This window comes from Scyliorhinus canicula, chromosome 19, assembly GCF_902713615.1.
Source record: "Scyliorhinus canicula chromosome 19, sScyCan1.1, whole genome shotgun sequence".
In the NCBI taxonomy this organism is placed as follows: domain Eukaryota; kingdom Metazoa; phylum Chordata; class Chondrichthyes; order Carcharhiniformes; family Scyliorhinidae; genus Scyliorhinus; species Scyliorhinus canicula.
The window spans coordinates 54,456,147-54,476,096 of record NC_052164.1 but is presented as its reverse complement, the minus strand read 5'-3'; the positions used below and the strand labels follow the sequence as shown (position 1 = coordinate 54,476,096).

Here is a 19,950-nt window from a genome sequence, read left to right as displayed (position 1 = left end):
TGGGCTGTCAAGTGTCAAGCAATGTTAGCCCCTGGCATTTCAATGACCGTTTCCAATCAAAGAAATTCTAATAAACAGTACCCATTGATGTTTAGTCTTTTTTCCCATGTTTCTCCCATAATAAACATCCTGGACATCACCATTGACCAGAAACGTACCTGGATCAACACATAAATACTGGTTGCAAGAGAAGGTCAGAGGCTGGATATTTGTGGCAAGTGACTCACCTGATGCGTTTCACCATCTCAAAGACAAATCTGGTGGCATTTTGTGCGCTGATCTGGATGAATGTGGTTCAAAGTTGACACCATCCAGGGCAAAGCAGCCTTCTTGATTAACAGTCCACCCACCACCTTAAGTATTGACTTCCTTCACGTGGCTGCAGTAAGAAGATACACTGCCACAACTCCCAAACCTGCAACCTCCAGAGGCAGCAGTTCTGTGGGAACACCATCACTTCCCATATTCCTGTCAAGATATATATATATATATATTTTTATTGGAATTTTTTGAAAAATATATATCAACAGAACAATAATAAACACCCTCCCCCCCCCCCCCCCCCCCCCCCCCCCCCCCCTCCCCCCCCCCCGGCACCCGCAACAACGCATGTAACAAGCCCCCCCCCACACAAACCCAATAAACAACAAAATAAATTAACAATAAGCAAATTAACTTAAACGATACCCCCCTGAGGACCCCCCTGGGTTGCTGCTGCTGCTGACCTAGTTCCTTATCGTTGAGCCAGAAAGTCGAGGAAAGGCTGCCACCTCCTAAAGAACCCTTGTACCGACCCCCTCAGGGCGCATTTGACCCTCTCCAGCTTAATGTATCCCGCCGTGTCATTGATCCAGGTCTCCACGCTCGGAGGTCTCGCATCTTTCCACTGCAGCAAGATCCTCTGCCGGGCTACTAGGGACGCAAAGGCCAAAACATCGGCCTCTTTCGCCTCCTGCGCTCCCGGCTCCACCCCAACTCCAAATATCGCGAGTCCCCAGCCTAGCTTGACCCTGGACCCTACCACCCTCGACACCGTCCTCACCACCCCCTGCCAGAATTCCCCCAGTGCCGGGCATGCCCAAAACATATGGGCATGGTTCGCTGGGTTCCCCGAACACCTAATGCACCTGTCCTCACCCCCAAAAAACTTGCTCATTCTCGTCCCGGACATATGAGCCCTGTGCAGTACCTTGAACTGGATGAGGCTAAGCCTCGATGGTACGATGAAGACGAGGAGTTCACCCTCTCCAGGGCGTCCGCCCATGTCCCCTCCTCAATCTGCTCCCCCAGCTCCACCTCCCACTTAGCCTCCAGCTCCTCTACCGACGCCTCCTCCACCTCCTGCATCACCTGGTAGATGTCAGACACCTTCCCACCCCGGCCCACACACCCGAAAGCACTCTATCCCTTACCCCCCCCGCGGGGGCAGCGAAGGGAACCCCACCACCTACCGCCTAGCAAACGCCTTGACCTGAAGGTACCTGAACATATTCCCCGGGGTGAGCTCAAACTTCTCCTCCAGTTCACCCAGGCTCGCAAACCTCCCGTCAATGAACAGGTCTCCCAACTTCCTAATGCCCGCTCTGTGCCACCCCAGGAACCCGCCATCAATGTTCCCTGGGACAAACCGGTGGTTCCCCCGCAGTGGGGCCTCCACCAAGCCCCCCACTTTCCCCCGTGTCGCCTCCACTGCCCCCAAATTTTGAGGGTAGCCGCCACCACCGAGCTCGTAGTGTACCTCATTGGAGGGAGCGGCAACGGCGCCGTTACCAGTGCCTTCAGGCTCGTGCCTCCACAGGACGCCATCTCCATCCGTTTCCATGCTGCCCCCTCCCCATCCATTACCCACTTACGTACCATCGAGACTTTAGCCGCCCAATAGTACCCAGAGAGGTTGGGCAGCGCCAACCCCCCTCTATCCCTGCCCCGCTCCAGAAAGACCCTCCTTGCCCTCGGAGTCCTGTGCGCCCAAACAAATCCCAGAATGCTGCTGTTCACCCTCCTAAAAAAGGCCCTCGGAATGAAAATGGGGAGGCACTGAAACAAAAACAAAAACCTCAGGAGCACCGTCATTTTAACGGACTGTACTCTACCCGCCAACGACAGCGGCAGCATGTCTCACCGTTTAAACTCTTCCTCCATCTGCTCTACCAACTCCTAGCCACCTGAACCCCCAGGTACCTAAAACTCCTCACTGCCCTCTTTAGCGGGAGCCTACCAATCCCCTCCTCCTGATCTCCCGAGTGTACAACAAACAGCTCACTCTTGCTCAGGTTCAATTTATAACCCGAGAAACTCCCAAACTCAGCAAGAATCTCCATCACTTCCGGCATTACCCCCCACTGGGTCTGCTACATACAGCAGCAAGTCACCTGCGTACAGCGACACTCGGTGCTCCTCCCCACCCCGCACCAGACCCCTCCACCTCCCCGATTCCCTGAGAGCCATGGCAAGAGGCTCAATTGCCAACGCAAAAAGCAAGAGGGGCAGGGGGCACCCCTGCCTCGTCCCACGGTGGAGCCTGAAGTACTCAGACCTCCTCCCATTTGTCGCTACACTTGCCATCGGGGCCTCGTACAGCAACCTCACCCATTTAATAAACCCCACCACAAACCCGAACCTCTCTAACACCTCCCACAAGTACCCCCACTCAACCCTATCAAAGGCCTTCTCCGCATCCAATGCCACCACAATCTCCACCTCTCCTTCTGCCGCCGGCATCATTATCACATTCAGCAGCCTTCGCACGTTATCCTGTCAAAATATGACCGCAATCCTGACTTGGGCACATATCTTCATCATTGAACTCCTTGGCTCACAGCACAGCACAGTCCCCTCATTACACAGACTGCAGCAGTGATGGACAACCATGCCAAAAATACTCCATTCCCAAAAGTGGAATAAAAAGTGGACCTGGGTTCAGATCCACATAGGAATCCCCTCAGTTTGTTGGCTGTTTATATGAAGAGAATTTTGGGTTTTGTCAGTTCAGCTTTTACATGTCTCTGAGATCACAAGGATGCTGTTGTGGGAAATTTTGGATACCATTTTTTGCTAATTTTCCTTCTACTGCAAGGTGCTGGCAACTGGGAAACTATTTCATGCTTCCAATATTTGGCAAAATGGCAGTGGTGACACTGTTCTGACACTTGAAGTGAAGGGAGTTTTACCATGTACATATAACTTGGCAGTGCTTGTGCTGGTGGGGAAGAAGCCTAGAATAAAAGTGGGAAATTATTACTGTTACCCCACTACTAACAACCCCCAATTTGGTAAAACACAGAAGTGAACCTCTTCTTTCTGATAAAAATAAACTTAGAATCTTGCTGAAATCCCTTTCAGGAAGGTAATGTGTTGAATTCATGTCCAAGGCATCTTTGATATATTTCAATTGTTCTAAATTTTGTTTCTTAAAACAACAGGCAGCCAGGAGGAGAAGAATAGAAAATTCCTTTGACATAAACAATATTGTGATCCCGATGTCTGTTGCTGCAACCACTCGTGTGGAGAAGCTCCAATACAAGGAGATCCTGACGCCAAGGTATTCTTTCAGAATTTGTTCAGTGTCCTCAGATAATATAATTGTGAATTCAGCAGATTGAATTTTGTGGTCATGGTGTGATGGAGATGGTTGTTCCTTCAAATGTAAGTTGTGTACAGCCCTTGATAGACAATATTTTGGGTATACATCCATAGAATCCCAACAGTGCAGTAAGAGGCCATTCGACCCATCAAGTCTGCACCAATCCTCCGAAAGAGCGCCCTACCTAGGCCCACTCTCTTGCTGTAAACCCGTAACTCCACCTAGCCTGCACACACACATGGACACCTAAGGGGCATTTTAGTATGGCCAATTCACCTAACCTGCACATCTTTGTATTGTCTGCAATTCTCCAGTAAATTTAGATTTCTAAATTTAAATGTTTGTTTCACTGTGTAGTTCATAATCAGTGCCATGCCAAGGGGAGAGTGGGTGTGTGCTGCATAACGTTGTACAAACGTTACCTGTGACCAGCGAGTACTGCCTTGCATAAGTGATTATCAGTAGTCCTATGCAGCTGTTACCGTAGAGTACCTGAGGGGTGTGGTGTATGTTGGCAATGGGTTGTTAACAGGGCTAGTTGGTTGTTGACTGTGAGTCCTAGGCACCTCTTAAAAGAAAGAAACAGAATCAGCCAAATTCTTGTCAAAATAATATTTTTTCTCTTCCCTGTCTAGTTGGCGCATAGTGGATGTAAAAGCTGATTCAGCAAATCACAGATTCAATGAAGAGGACCATGATGAGGTAGTACTTTGCAACTATAATGCAAAGGTAAAAATCTCTGCATAGTTCATTCAGTTTGAACAGAAAATCTGTAACAATGTGAACATGTTGCATCTGTTTCAGATGGAGGATTTTTCCGACACAGTGTTTGCATCACGGCACACAAAGTATGAGGAGTTTGAGCGTTTGAGATGGACAACGTGGACAGCCTCTCCAATCAGTGCACAGAGACGTGGAAGCAGGTATTAATCAGCAGGCAAAGCTGCGGCATTGTGCTTTTTGTTCTAATGAGTTTGTTCTAATGGCCTCTCTTAAACCAGCAGTGCTCATATGTAACACACTTTGGGCAGGCCATCTGTGGATGAGCAGGAAGTATAGGTAGGTAACATAGCCTGTTTCCTCCCCACCTCACAGTGCAGGTTTCTGGTCTCTAATTGACTCCTGACTGAGATGAGGAATTTCCTATGTGAGGTATTCTGGATGGCGACCCAGGTCACTCTACGCTGCAGAATAAATTTGGAGGTCAAGAAAAAAATATATAAAATTTATATATAGGATATTGATGGGACAATTTAACTGCCTCCAAATAAACTGGCAAAAAGAGGTACTAAAAGGGCACAGGGCTTCTCTGAATTGTGCAGGACTCATTTCTTACCCGGTATGTTACAAATCCAATTACAAAGCCAGCACTGCTAGATCTAGTGATAAAAAGTGAACCAGAACAGAAGACTGGAGCATAGGGTAACATTTAGGCAGTAGCAATCAAAACATATTGGAGTTTAAGAAGGGTGTCAAATACGGCAAAAACAAGAGCAATAAATTGGTCCTATCAAGGGCCAAAGGAAATAAAGAGGAAGCATATAACTGATAAAGCTGGAATACAGTGGAAAATATTTAAAACATTGATTGTGTACCCAGGAGAAATATACCCTACCAAAAAGATCAAGTAGCTGGTAATGGCACATTACCAGGTGTACCTGCTATGTACTCCTTTGTTTCACTGTGCCAGGCTCAGGCCCGCACTCCGAACAGCTGCTGTTACCCTCATCATTATTCAATGTGGAACATTTTTTTCTCACCAAGGCTCTTATTGAGTTTTTTTGAGAGCTACTTGTTCATTTTCAGGAGCTCCTTTTTCATTCCTTCAGCAGACAGGTGAGGTTACGGTTTCATTGCATATGCACAAAGCCAGAAGATTTTAACGAGGCAGTTGCTACCCCCTCACTGCACTAAGACAGAGGATAGACAAAAAGATTCCTCAGAAATATAACAACTTTGAAACTACCCCCACTCAACCCCACTTCCAACCATCAGAGTCTCCCATTCTCACCTCTTTCTCACTTTGCTCCTTGGAGACTGGCACTGATACTTGCATGCTCTCACCCCACCCATCAAAGTATCTCACCACCGCTACCCTAGCTCGTACACTCAGACCCTGTCATCACCTCTTCTTGGCAGGAATGCTTACCAGCACTGGGTCACTTAATGCCACTGACTATTCACTGTGAATCACCAGGAAGTCGTGGCTGGCTGTGGAGAGGGCCAACTCGATGCATTCATCAGTGCATTGCGGTCACTGTATCCAGAAGGTGGTTTGTGGAGGAGCTGTTGTCAAGTGACAGTTAAACCCCAAACACTTCTTCAGTGTTTCCCTCCCTACCTCCTCCTCTAACCAAAAAAAATCAACCACTAAGGATCCCAGCCGAATAAAGATCAAGAGGGAGACTCGAGGGCAGGTAGAAGTAGAAAGAAGTTGAACCGTGATGTAGGGTGATCATGGCTCGGCACAACATTGAGGGCTGAAGGGCCTGTTCTGTGCTGTACTGTTCTATGTTCTATGTTCTATGTCACAGCTAGAGGGTTAGTGATTGGCTGGTGACTGGTAAGTAGTTTTTCTTTTCCCTGAGGTGTGTTGATAAGGTCGGGTTTTTCTATTTTTTTTTATCGTGTGATTGGTAACAATTTTTCTTTTTATTTCCTTTTTCATTTATCTATTATTTGATATTATAGTTGGACTAAGTTAAGCTTAAGATTAAAAATGGCAGGAGATCTCAGACCCGTGTTATGCTCCTCTTGCTCAATGTGGGCGCTCAGCAACGTGGCTGATGCCCCTGGCTCCTTCACGTGCAGGAAGTGTGTCCAGCTGCAGCTCTTGTTAGACCGCATGGCGGCTCTGGAACTGCGGATGGACTCACTTTGGAGCATCCGCGATGCTGACGAGGTCGTGGATAGCACGTTTAGTGAATTGGTCACACCACTGATTTGGATTGCTGAGGGAGAAAGGGAATGGGTGACCAAAAGGCAGAGAAAAAGCAGGACGGCAGTGCAGGTGTCCCCATCGGTCACCTCCCTCCAAAACAGGTATACCGTTTTGGATACTGTGGGGGAGATGGCTCACCAGGGAAAGGCAGCAGTAGACAGGTTCATGGCACCGTGGCTGGCTCTGTTGTATAGAAGTGCAGAAAAAGAGTGGAAGGGCTATAGTCATAGGGGATTCAATTGTAAGGTGAGTAGATAGGCAGTTCTGTGGTCGAAAACGAGACTCCCGAATGGTATGTTGCCTCCCAGGCACATGGGTCAGGGATGTCTCAGATCGGCTGCAGAACATTCTAAAGGGGGAGGGTGAACAGCCAGTTGTCGTGGTGCATATGGGCACCAATGATATAGGTACAAAACGGGATGAGGTCCTACAAGCAGAATTTAGGGAGTTAGGAGCCAAGTTTAAAAAGTTGGACCTCAGAGGTAGTAATCTCAGGATTGCTACCAGTGCCACAAGACAGTCAGAGTGGAAATGAAAGAATAGGCAGGATGAATGCGTGGCTTGAGAGATGGTGCAGGAGGGAGGGGTGTAGATTTTTGGGACATTGGGACGGTTCTGGGGGAGGTGGGACTACTACAAATTGGACGATCTACACCTGGGCCGGACTGAAGCCAAAATCCTTCGGGGTGCTTTTGCTAACGCTGTTTGGGAAGGTTTAAACTAATGTGGCAGGGGAGTGGGAACCAAATTAGGAGATTAGTGGACAGTAAGGAGGTAGTAACTAAAGTCTGTAAGGAACTAGGGCCGGGATTCTCCCCTACCCGGCGGGGCGGGGGGGGGGGGGGGGGGGGGGGGGGGGGGGGGTCCTGGAGTGGCGGCAACCACTCCGGCGTCGGGCCAATTCCGCACCTTTAGGGGATAGGCCCCCGCCGGAGTGGTTTCCGCTCTGCTGATGGCGCCAAAACCGGCGGCAATGGCCTTTGGCGCTAGGCTGCCCGGCGTCGGGGCTGGCCGAAAGGCCTTCGCCAGTCCGCGCATGTGCTGGTGCATCAGCGGCCACTCATGTCTCTTCCGCCTCCGCCATGCTGGAGGCCGTGGCGGCAGCGGAAGAAAAAGAGTGCCCCCACGGCACTGGCCCGCCCGCCGATTGGTGGGCCCCGATTGCGGGCCAGGCCACCGTGGGGGTCCAATCGCCCCCCCCCCCCCCCTCCCCCTCCGGGGGCCCGCTCGCGCCGCCAATCCCGCCGACACCAGCGGTGGTTTAAACCATGTCGGCGGGATTGGCCTGTCAGCGGCGGACCTCGGCCCATCGCGGGCCGTAGAATCGCCGCAGGGGGCATGCCGATCGGCGGGACGTGATTCCCGCTCCCGCCGACTCCTGGTTGGCAGAGGACTCCGGCCACGGCGGGGGCGGGATTTACGCCAGCCCGGGGCGATTCCCCGACCCTGTGGGGGGTCGGAGAATTCCGCCCCAGATCATGAAGTCAGCGTAACTAAGGGGAAGAGTAGGCAGGGAGCAGATAAGAACATAAGAACTAGGAGCAGGAGTAGGCCATCTGGCCCCTCGCCTGCTCCGCCATTCAATTAGATCATGGCTGATCTTTTGTGGACTCAGCTCTACTTTCCGGCCCGAACACCATAACCCTTAATCCCTTTATGAATGATGATGAAATGAATGATGGATGATGAATATATGATGAACACAAAGAGACTGGTGGTCTGAGGTGCATTTGTTTCAATGCAAGAAGTGTCGTAGGTAAGGCAGATTAACTTGAGGCTTGGATTAGTTGATTTTAATTTTCCCAATGTTGACTGGGATACACTTAGTGTCAGAGGTCTAGATGGAGCAGAATTTGTAAGGAGAAGTATGTTAATAGTCCAACTCGGGCCACACTGGTGTTGGGGAATGAGCCCGGCCAGATGGTTGAAGTTCCAGTCGGAACTTTGGGAATAGTGATCACAATTCTGTAAATTTTAGAATACTCATGGAAAAAGACGAGAGTGGTCCTAAAGGAAGAGCTCTAAATTGGGGGAAGGCCAACTATACCAAAATTTGGCAGGAGCTGGGGAATGTGAATTGGGAGCAGCTGTTTGAAGGTAAATCCACATTTGATATGTGGGAGGCTTTTAAAGAGAGGATGATTAGAGTGCAGGACAGACATGTCCCTGTGAAAAGGAGGGATAGAAATGGCAAGATTAGGCAACCATGGATGACAGATTAAATTGTGAGACGAGCTAAGAGGAACAAGGAAGCATGCACAAGGTCTAGGTGACTGAAGACAGATGAAGCTTTGGAAGAATATCGGGAATGTAGGACCAATCTGAAACGAGGAATCGAGGGCTAAAAGGGGTCATCAAATATCTTTAGCAAACAGGGTTAAGGAAAATCCCAAAGCCTTTTATTCACATATAAGGAGCAAGAGGGTAACTAGAGAAAGGGTTGGCCCACTCGAGGACAAAGGAGGAAAGTTATGCGTGGAGGCAGAGAAAATGGGCGAGATTCTTAACGAGTACTTTGCATCGGTATTCACCGAGGAGAGGAACATGGATCATTACAACGCAGTACAGGCCCTTCGGCCCTCGATGTTGCGCCGACCTGTGAAACCACTTTGAAGCCCATCTACACTATTCCCTTATCATCCAGATGTTTATCCATTGACCATTTAAATGCCCTTAATGTTGGCGAGTCCACTACTGTTGCAGGCAGGTTATTCCACGCCCTTACTACTCTCTTAGTAAAGAACCTGCCTTTGACATCTGTCCTATACCTATCTCTACTCAATTTAAAGCTATTTCGTGCTAGCCATCACCATCCGAGGAAAAAGGCTCTGTCCACCCTATCTAATCCTCTGATCATCTTGTATGCCTCAATTAAGTCACCTCTTAACCTTCTCTCTACCGAAAACAGCCTCAAGTCCCTCAGCCTTTCCTCATAAGATCTTCCCTCCATACCAGGCAACATCCTGATGAATCTCCTCTGCACTCTTTCCAATGCTTCCACATCCTTCCTATAATGCGGCGACCAGAACTGCACGCAATACTCCAAATGCGGCCGCACCAGAGTTTTGTACAGCTGCAACATGACCTCATGGCTCTGAAACTCAATCCCTCTGCCAATAAAAGCGAACACATATGCCTTCTTAACAATTCTATCAACCTGGGTGGCAACTTTCCGGGATTTATCTACATGGACACGGAGATCTCTCTGCTCATCCACACTACCAAGAATCTTACCATTAGCCTAGTACTCTGTCTTCCTGTTACTCCTTCCAAAATGAATCACCTCACACTTTTCTGCATTAAACTACATTTGCCACCTCTCAGCGCAGCTCTGCAGCTTATCTATGTCCCTCTGTAACCTGCAACAACCTTCTGCACTGTCCACAACTCCACCGACTTTAGTTTCATCTGTAAGTTTACTCACCCATTTATAAAAATGACAAACAGCAGTGGCCCCGAAACAGATCCTTGTGGTACACCACTAGTAACTGAACTCCAGTCTGAACATTTCCCATCAACCACCACCCTCTGTCTTCTTACAGCGAGCCAATTTCTGATCCAAACTGCTAAATCACCCTGAATCCCATGCCTCCGTGTTTTCTGCAATAGCCTACCGTGGGGAACCTTATCAAACACTTTACTGAAATCCATATACACCACATCAACTGCTTTACCCTCGACCACCTGTTTGGTCACCTTCTCAAAGAACTCAATAAGGTTTGTGAGGCACAAACTACTCTTCACAAAACCGTGTTGACTATCCCTAATCAAATTATTCCTTCCCAAAATTGCGCAAATCAGTGGTACCAGAGGCACGTTGGAAACAGAACCAGAGAGGATTAACAAAACCTTCAAGGCCTTCTACCAAGAGCTGTACACCTCAGAGCCCCCAACGGGGAAGGCTGGGATGAACCGGTTCCTTGATGGACTGGACATACCAGTCGTGGGAGAGGGCAGAAAACGGGACCTGGAAGCACCACTAGCACTGGGAGAGATCATGGACAGCATTAGCTCCATGCAGACGTGGAAGGCGCCGGGACCGGATGGATTCCCGGCGGACTTCTACAAAAAATTTGCGACAGCGCTGGCCCCGCACCTGCGGGAAATGTTCACAGACTCGCCAGCTAGGGGCACACTGCCACCCACGTTAGCACAGGCCTCAATCTCGCTGATACCCAAGAAAGACAAAGACCCAACGGAATGTGGGTCATACAGACCCATATCTCTGCTGAACGCAGACGACAAAATACTGGCCAAAATCCTAGCCAAAAGGCTAGAAGACTGTGTACCTGAGGTGGTCACAGAGGACCAGACGGGCTTCGTCAAAGGTAGACAGCTTACCTCGAACATCAGGCGCCTGCTGAACGTGATAATGACCCCCTCCGGGGAGAGAACACAAGAGGTGATTGTCTCCCTGGACGCAGAAAAGGCCTTCGACAGAGTCGAATGGAAATACCTCATAGAGGTACTGGAGCGGTTCGGGCTTGGAACAGGGTTCACCGCTTGGGTAAAGCTCCTATACAACGCTCCCATGGCGAGTGTACGGACCAACAATACCAACTCCCAATACTTCCAGCTGCACAGAAACACTCGACAAGGATGCCCACTGTCCCCGCTGCTGTTCACACTAGCAATCGAACCGCTAGCAATCGCGCTCAGGGCAGCAAAAAATTGGAGGGGGATCCGAAGGGGAGGCAGAGAGCACAGAGTCTCACTCTCTGCAGATGATCTGCTCCTCTATATCTCGGACCCATAAAGCAGCATGGACGGAGTCATCGCGCTCCTGAAAGAGTTTGGAGCCTTCTCGGGCTACAAACTCAACATGAGCAAAAGTGAGATCTTCCCAGTACACCCGCAAGGGGGGGGGGGGGGGGGGGGGGGGGGGGGGGGGGGGGGGGGGGGGAGGGCAGCACTAAAGGGGCTGCCGTTCAAACAAGCCCGACACAAATTCCGCTACCTGGGGATCCACAAATGGAACCTCACCAGCCTGACGGAGGAAGTAAAAAAGGACCTGCAAAGATGGAATACACTCCAACTCTCCCTCGCGGGGAGAGTCCAGACGATCAAAATGAACGTACTGCCCAGGTTGCTCTTCCTGTTTAGATCCATTCCGATCTACATCCCCAAGGCCTTTTTCAAAGTGCTGGACAAACTTATCATGGCGTTCGTATGGGGGGGTAAAATGCTAGGATCCCAAAGAATGTCCTACAAAAAACAAAATCCAGGGGGCGGCTAGCCCTACCGAATCTACAATTCTACCACTGGGCGGCAACAGCCGAGCGAGTAAGGGGATGGATCCAGGAGCCAGAAGCCGAGTGGGTGCGTGTGGAGGAGGCCTCCTGCATGGGGACCTCCCTCAGGGCCCTCGCCATGGCAGCACTCCCATCCCCACCCAAAAAACACTCCAGCAGCCCAGTGGTGACAGCCACCTTCCAATCCTGGAACCAACTGCGGCAGCAATTTGGCCTGACCAAAATGTCGGACAAGGCTCCCATCTGCAACAACCATAGGGTCACACCAGCACTGACTGACGCCACCTTCAAAAGGTGGAGGCAGGACGGGGGGACACTGACAGTCAGGGACCTATACATGGACGACAGGATCGCAACACTGGACGAACTGACAGAGAAATTTCGGCTAGCTGGGGGGAACGAGCTACGGTACCTGCAGCTCAAAAACTTCCTACGAAAGGAGATAAGGACGTACCCACAACCGCCACGACAGACACTACTGGAAGACCTACTGGACGCAAGTATCCTTGAGAAAGGGAACTGTAGCGACATATATGACCGACTGGTAGAAAGGGACGACACCTTACTGGACGCAACAAGAATGAAATGGGAGGACGACCTGGGGATTGAGATAGGGTGGGGACTCTGGAGTGAGGCACTGCATAGGGTCAACTCCACCTCCACGTGCGCAAGGCTCAGCCTGACGCAGCTAAAAGTGGTACATAGAGCCCACTTAACAAGAAACCCTATGAGTAGGTTCTTCCTGGAGGTGGAGGACAGATGTGAACGGTGCCAAAGAGGCCCGGCCAACCACGCCCACATGTTCTGGTCTTGCCCCAGACTTGTGGAGTACTGGACAGCCTTCTTCGAGGCTATGTCCAAAGTGGTGAGGGTGGAGCCATGCCCGATAGTGGCGGTTTCGGGGTTTCAGACCAGCCAGATCTATTCCTGGGGAGGAGGGCGGCGCCCTTGCCTTTGCCTCCCTGATCGCCCGCCGTAGAATCCTGTTTGGCTGGCGGTCAGCAGCACCGCCCAGAGCTGCAGACTGGCTGTCCGACCTCTCTGAATCTCTCCAAATGGAGAAAATCAAATTCGCCATCCGAGGGTCGGACGACGGCTTCCACAGAACGTGGGAGCCATTCATGCAATTGTTCCGGGACCTGTTTGTGGCCAACGTACAAGAGGAAGAATAGTCGGGTGGCCAAGAATCAGGGGAAAATGGACAGGAATCGGGGGACGGTAGCCGGGGGGGGGGGGGGGGGGGGGGGGGGGGGGGGGGGTGGGGGGGGGGGGGGAGGGGGGCTACGGGTTCGTTATGGGGGTTTGATGGCTAGCTAAGGCCCAAAACCAAACTGTAAATAAATGCCTATAAACATGTGCCTCGGCCATATTGGGGAATGTAAAATATGTATGCCGGCTAAAGGGGGCGGCCACAGTTGTTATTACGAAGATGCTTAGCTGTAAATATACATGTTAATTTTTGTGTTTTTTTTCTCTCTAATAATTTGTTATTTGTTCAATATAAAATATGAAAACTCAATAAAAAAACATTAAAAAAAATAAAAAATTATTCCTTCCCAGATGATTATAAATCCTATCTCTTATAAACCTTTCCAAGACTTTGCCCACAACAGAAGTAAGGCTCACTGGTCTATAGTTACCGGGGTTGTCTCTACTCCCCTTCAGGAACAAGGGGACAACATTTGCCTTCTGTCTTCTGGCACTATTCCTGGAGACAATGATGACATAAAGATCAAAACCAAAGGCTCAGCAATCTCCTCCCTAGCATCCCAGAGAATCCTAGGATAAATCCCATCCGGCCCAGGGGACTTATCTATTATCACACTTTCCAGAATTGCTAACACCTCCTCCTTATGAACCTCAATCCCTTCCAGTCTAGTAGCCTGTATGTCAGTATTCTCCTCGACAACTTTGTCTTTTTCCTGCGTGAATACTGACAGAAAATATTCATTTACCACCTTTCCTATCTCCTCGGACTCCACGCACAACTTTCCACTACTGTCCTTGACTGGCCCTACTCTTACCTTAGTCATTCTTTTATTCCTGACATACCTAAAAAAAGCTTTAGGGTTACCCTTGATCCTACCTGCCAAAGACTTCTCATGTCCCCTCCTGGCCCTTCTTAACTCTCTTTAGGTCGTTCCTAGCTAACTTGTAACTCTTGAGCGCCCTAACTGAACCTTCACGTCTCATCTTTACATAAGCCCCCTTCTTCCTCTTGACAAGTGATTCAACTACTTTAGTAAACCACGGTTTCCTCGCTCGACCACTTCCTCCCTGCCTGACAGGTACATACTTATCAAGGACACGCAGTAGCTGTTCCTTGAACGAGCTCCTCATTTCAATTGCGCCCATCCCCTGCAGTTTCCTTCCCCATCCTATGCATCCTAAGTCTTGCCTCATCGCATTATAATTGCCTTTCCCCCAGCTATAACTCTTGCCCTGCGGTATATACCTATCCCTTTCCATCGCTAAAGTAAACATAACTGATTTGTGGTCACTATCACCAAAGTGCTCACCTACCTCCAAATCTAGCACCTGTCCTTGTTCATTACCCAGTACCAAATCCAATGTGGTCTCGCTTCTTGTTGGCCTATCTACATACTGTGTCAGGAAACCCTCCTGCACACATTGGATAAAAATGGACCCACCTAAAGTACTCGAACTATAGCGTTTCCAGTCAATATTTGGAAAGTTAAAGTCCCCCATAACATCTACCCTGTTACTTTCACTCCTATCCAGAAACATCTTTGCAATCCTTTCCTCAACATCTCTGGAACTTTTCGGAGGCCTATAGAAAACTCCCAACAGGGTGACCTCTCCTTTCCTGTTTCTAACCTCAGCCCATACTACCTCAGTAGACGAGTCTTCATCAAACATCATTTCTGCCACCGTAATACTGTCCTTGACTAATAATGCCACCCCTCCCCCTCTTTTACCACCTTTACTGAGCTTACTGAAATATCTAAACCCCGGAACCTGCAACAACCATTCCTATCCTTGCTCGAGCCATGTCTCCGAAATGACCACAACATTGAAGTCCCAGGTACCAACCCATGCTGCAAGTTCACCCACCTTATTCCGGATGCTCCTGGCGTTGAAGTAGACATACTTTAAATCCCCTTCCTGCCTGCCGGTACACTCCTGCAATCTTGAAACCTCACTCATGACCTCATTACTCTCAACCTCCTGTCTACTGGAGCTACAATTCAGGTTCCCAACCCCCTGCTGAACTAGTTTAAACCCTCCCGAAGAGCATTAGCCAATCCCCCCCCCCCCCCCCCCCCCCCCCCCCCCCCGGTTATTGGTACCCCTCTGGTCCAGGTGTAGACCATCCCGTTTGTAGAGGTCCCACCTACCCCAGAATGAGTCCCAATTAGCCAGGAATCTGAAACCCTCCCTCCTGCACCATCCCTGTAGCCACATGTTCAACTGCTCTCTGTCCCCATTCCTTGTCTCACTAGCACGTGGCACGGGTAACAACCTAGAGATTATAACACTGTTTGTTCTAGCTCTAAGTTTCCACCCTAGCTCCCTGAATTCCTGTCTTACATCCCTATCCCTTTTCCTACCTATGTCGTTGGTGCCTATGTGGGTCACGACTTGGGGCTGCTCCCCTTCACCCTTGAGGATCCCAAAAACACGATCCGAGACATCACAGATCCTGGCACCTGGGAGGCAACACACCAACCGCGAGTCTCTCTCGTTCCCACAGAATCTCCTTTCTATCCCCCTATCTATGGAGTCGCCAATGACTAATGCTCTCCTCCTCTCCCCCCCCTTATCTTCTGAGCAACAGGGACAGACTCTGTGCCAGAGACCTGTACCCCATGGCTTACCCCTGGTAAGTCGTGTCCGTCCCGTCCCCCCCCCCCCCCCCCCCCCCAGTATCCAATGCGGTATACTTGTTATTAAGGGGAACGACCACAGGGGATCCCTGTACTGACTGCCTCCTCCCAGACCGTCTCACCGTCACCCATCTATCTTGATTCTTCGGAGTAACTACATTCCTGAAGCTTCTATCTATGACCACCTCTGCCTCCCGAATGATCCGAAGTTCATCCACCTCCAGCTCCAGTTCTCTAACACGGTTTCTGAGGAGCTGGATACAGGTGAAATCAGCAGGGACACTGATGGCGTCCCTCGCCTCAAACATTCTGCAGGAGGAATATTGTACTGCCTTCCCTGCCATCCCCTCTAGATAAAACAAGAAAAAGAAAGGAGAGCTTACCTGATATTCACTCAACCCCTTAGGTTAGAGGAGGTGGAAGGGTGGGGGACACTACAAATGTTGTGTCTTGGGTTTATCAACCGCCCAACTTATATACAGGTACTCTACACCTTCCCAGAAATCCCCACGGCCGACTTCCGGTTTCCTGCTGGTCTGAAACAAAGCAAAAAAAAAAAACAACTCTGAAAAAAAAGTTAGTTAAAAAACAAAGGGCCGCTTCTCCTGTAAGGTACGTTTTTAAAACGGGAAACCGACCTTCCCGACAGACCCCTGGTTACTGCTCTCGCAGCTACCGCTGAACAACTGAAGGATGTTGAGGTTAGGGATAGTTGATGTTGATTACTCTAGGACAAGTCAGCATAAGGAGGGAGGATGTGTTGGGTATTCTAAAAGGCATTAAGGTGGACAAGTCCCCAGGTCCGGATGGGATAGAACATAGAACAGTACAGCACAGAACAGGCTCTTCGGCCCTCGTTATCCCAGGTTACTGAGGTAAGTGAAAGAGGAAATAGCTGGAGCCTTAACAGATATCTTTGCAGCATCCTTGAAAACTGGTGTAGTACCGGAGGACTGGAGAATTGCTGAAGTTGTCCCCTTGTTTAAGAAGGGTAGCAGGGATAATCCAGGTAATTATAGACCGGTGAGCTTGAAATCAGTGGTAGAGAAGCTGCTGGAGAAGATACTGAGGGATAGGATCTATTCCCATTTGGAAGAAAATGGGCTTATCAGTGATAGGCAACATGGTTTTGTGCAGGGAAGGTCATGTCTGACCAACTTAATAGAAATCTTTGAGAAAGTGACAAAGTTGATTGATGAGGGAAGGGCTGTAGATGTCATGTATGTGGACCTCAGTATGGCATTTGATAAGGTTCCCCATGGTAGGCTGATGGAGAAAGTGAAGTCTCATGGGGTCCAGGGTGTACTAGCTAGATGGATAAAGAACTGGCTGGGCAACAGGAGACAGAGAGTAGTAGTGGAAGGGAGTTTCTCAGAATGGAGAAAGGTGACCAGTGGTGTTCCACAGGGATCTGTGCTGGGACCATCTGGAGGAAGGTATAGGTGGTCTGATTAGCAAGTTTACAGATGACACTAAGATTGGTGGAGTAGCAAATAGTGAAGGGGACCGTCAGAGAATACAACAGAATATAGATAGATTGGAGTTCAATCCAGGCAAATGTGAGGTGATGCATTTTGGAAGATCAAATTCGAGAGCGAACTATACGGTAAATGAAAACGCCCTGGGGAAAATTGATGTACAGAGAGATCTGGGTGTTCAGGTCCATTGTACCCTGAAGGTGGCTGCGCTGGCCGATAAGAGTGGTCAAGAAGGCATATGGCATGCTTTCCTTCATCGGAGTACAAGAGTTGGCAGGTCATGTTACAGTTGTATAAGACTTTGATTCGGCCACATTTGGAATACTGCATACGGTTCTGGTCGCCACATTACCAAAAGGATGTGGATGCTTTGGAGAGGATGCAGAGGAGGTTCACCAGGATGTTGCCTGGTATGGTGGGTGCTAGCTATGAAGAGAGGTTGAGTCGATTAGGATTATTTTCATTAGAAATACGGAGGTTGAGGGGGGACCTCATTGAGCTCTACAAAATTGAGAGGTATAGACAGGGTGGATAGGAAGAAGCTTTTTCCCCATAGTGGGGACTCAATTACTAGAGACCACGAGTCAAGGTGAGAGGGGAAAAGTTTAAGGGAGATATGCGTGGAAAGTTCTTTACGCAGAGGGTGGTGGGTGCCTGGAACGCATTGCCGGCGGAGGTGGTAGAGGCAGGCACAATAGCGTCATTTAAAATGTATCTAGACAGATACATGAATGGGCAGGGAGCAGAGGGATACAGATCCTTACAAAACAGGCGGCAGTTTTAGATAGAGGATCTGGATCGGCACAGGCTTGGAGGGTCAGCCTGTTCCTGTGCTGTAATTTTATTTTGTTCTTTATTCACCGGGAGACTATAGATTGGCTGCTGAATGAGGAGTTCCAGGAGTGTGGCTACCATTCCCTCCTTCACTCTGTCTGGAAGCACTGGCTTTGAGTTCAGTATGGACTTTGCTGGGGTGACGGTGGCTGAGTGCCAGTTCCATGTGGTCAGGATCTGAGCTGCTGTTTTTCATCCTGTGCTTTCATCCATTTCATCGTATGCTGCCACTCACTTTCCCACTCTTTGTTGCTCCTCCAATCACAGCCGTATTTGCTGCTGAGAGGCTCACTAGAATAATGCACTTGAGCCCATCAAGATTGGAGGAGTAACCCGTCACAGATTCTGCCCTTCCCACATATCGGGGCAACTTTTCTCTCATTGGTCACCTCCATGATTGAATTTTTCAGGGCTTTTGGGGGTTTCAAGGACGAATGTTCCCACTTCCCTGTGTAATTTGAATCATGTTGCTGACTATTAGAAGAACAAAGAAATTACAGCACAGGAACAGGCCCTTCGGCCCTCGCAGCCTGTACCGATCCAGATCCTTTATCTAAACCTGTTGCCTATTTTCCAAGGTCTACTTCTCTCTGTTCCCCACCCGTTCATATATCTGTCCAGATGCATCTTAAATGATGCTATCGTGCCCGCCTCTACCACCTCCGCTGGAAAAGCATTACAGGCACCCACCACCCTCTGCGTAAAAAACTTTCCACGCACATCTCCCTTAAACTTTCCCCCTCTCATCTTGAAATCGTGACCCCTTGTAATTGACATCCCCACTCTTGGGAAAAGCTTGTTGCTATCCACCCTGTCCCTACCTCGCATAATTTTGTAGACCTCAATCAGCTCCCCCGGTCAACCTCCGTCTTTCCAATGAAAACGATCCTAATCTACTCAACCTTGCTTCATAGCTAGCACACTCCATACCAGGCAACATCCTGGTGAACCTCCTCTGCACCCTCTCTAAAGCATCCACATCTGGTAATGTGGCGACCAGAACTGCACGCAGTATTCCAAATGTGGCCTAAACAAAGTCCGATACAACTGTAACATGACCTGCTGACTCTTATACTCAATGCCCCGTCTGATAAAGGCAAGCATGCTGTATGCCTTCTTGACCACTCTATCGACCTGCGTTGCCACCTTCGGGGTACAATGGACCTAAACTCCCAGATCTCTACATCATTTTTCCCCAGGACTCTTCCATTGACCATATAGTCTGCTCTTGAGTTAGATCTTCCAAAATGCATCACCTCGCATTTGCCTGGATTGAACTCCATCTGCCATTTCTTTGCCCAACTCTCCAATCTATCTATATTTTGCTGTATTCTCTGACACTCCGCCTCGCTATCTACAACTCCACCAATCTTAGTATCATCTGCAAACTTGCTCATCAGACCACTTATACCTTCGTCCAGATCATTTATGTATATCACAAACAACAATGGTCCGAGCACGGATCCCTGTGGAACACCACTAGTCACCTTTCTCCATTTTGTGACACTCCCTTCCACCACTACTCTGTCTCCTGTTGCCCAGCCAGTTCTTTATCCATCTAGCTAGTACACCCTGAACCCCATACGACTTCACTTTTTCCGTCAACCATGCTGCCTATCACTGATTAGCTCATTTTATTCCAAATGTGAATAGATCCTGTCCCTCAGTATCTTCTCCAACAGTTTGCCTACCACTGACGTCAAGCTTACATGTCTATAATTCCCTGGATTATCCCTGCTACCCTTCTTAAACACAGGGACAACATTAGCAATTCTCCAGTCCTCCGGGACCTCACCTGTGCTCAAGGATGCTGCAAAGATATCTGTTAAGGCCCCAGCTATTTCGTCCCTCGCTTCCCTCAGTAACCTGGGATGGATCCCATCCGGTCCTGGGGACTTGTCCACCTTTTAGAATACCCAAAACCTCCCCCTTCCTTATGCCAACCTGACCTAGAGTATTTAAACATCCATCCCTAGCCTCAACATCCATCATGTCCCTCTCCTTGGTGAATACC

General features: G+C 49.3%; 1 protein-coding gene across 1 annotated transcript in view; it reads left to right on the top strand.

The window, feature by feature from the left end:
- The window catches only part of kansl1b (KAT8 regulatory NSL complex subunit 1b), a 273,163-nt gene that overhangs the window by 225,150 nt on the left and 28,063 nt on the right, over window positions 1-19,950 (top strand). The window contains 3 exon segments of the mRNA XM_038779734.1: window positions 3,423-3,541; window positions 4,219-4,285; window positions 4,388-4,506. Of these exon segments, the coding sequence (XP_038635662.1) occupies window positions 3,423-3,541; window positions 4,219-4,285; window positions 4,388-4,506 (305 nt within the window).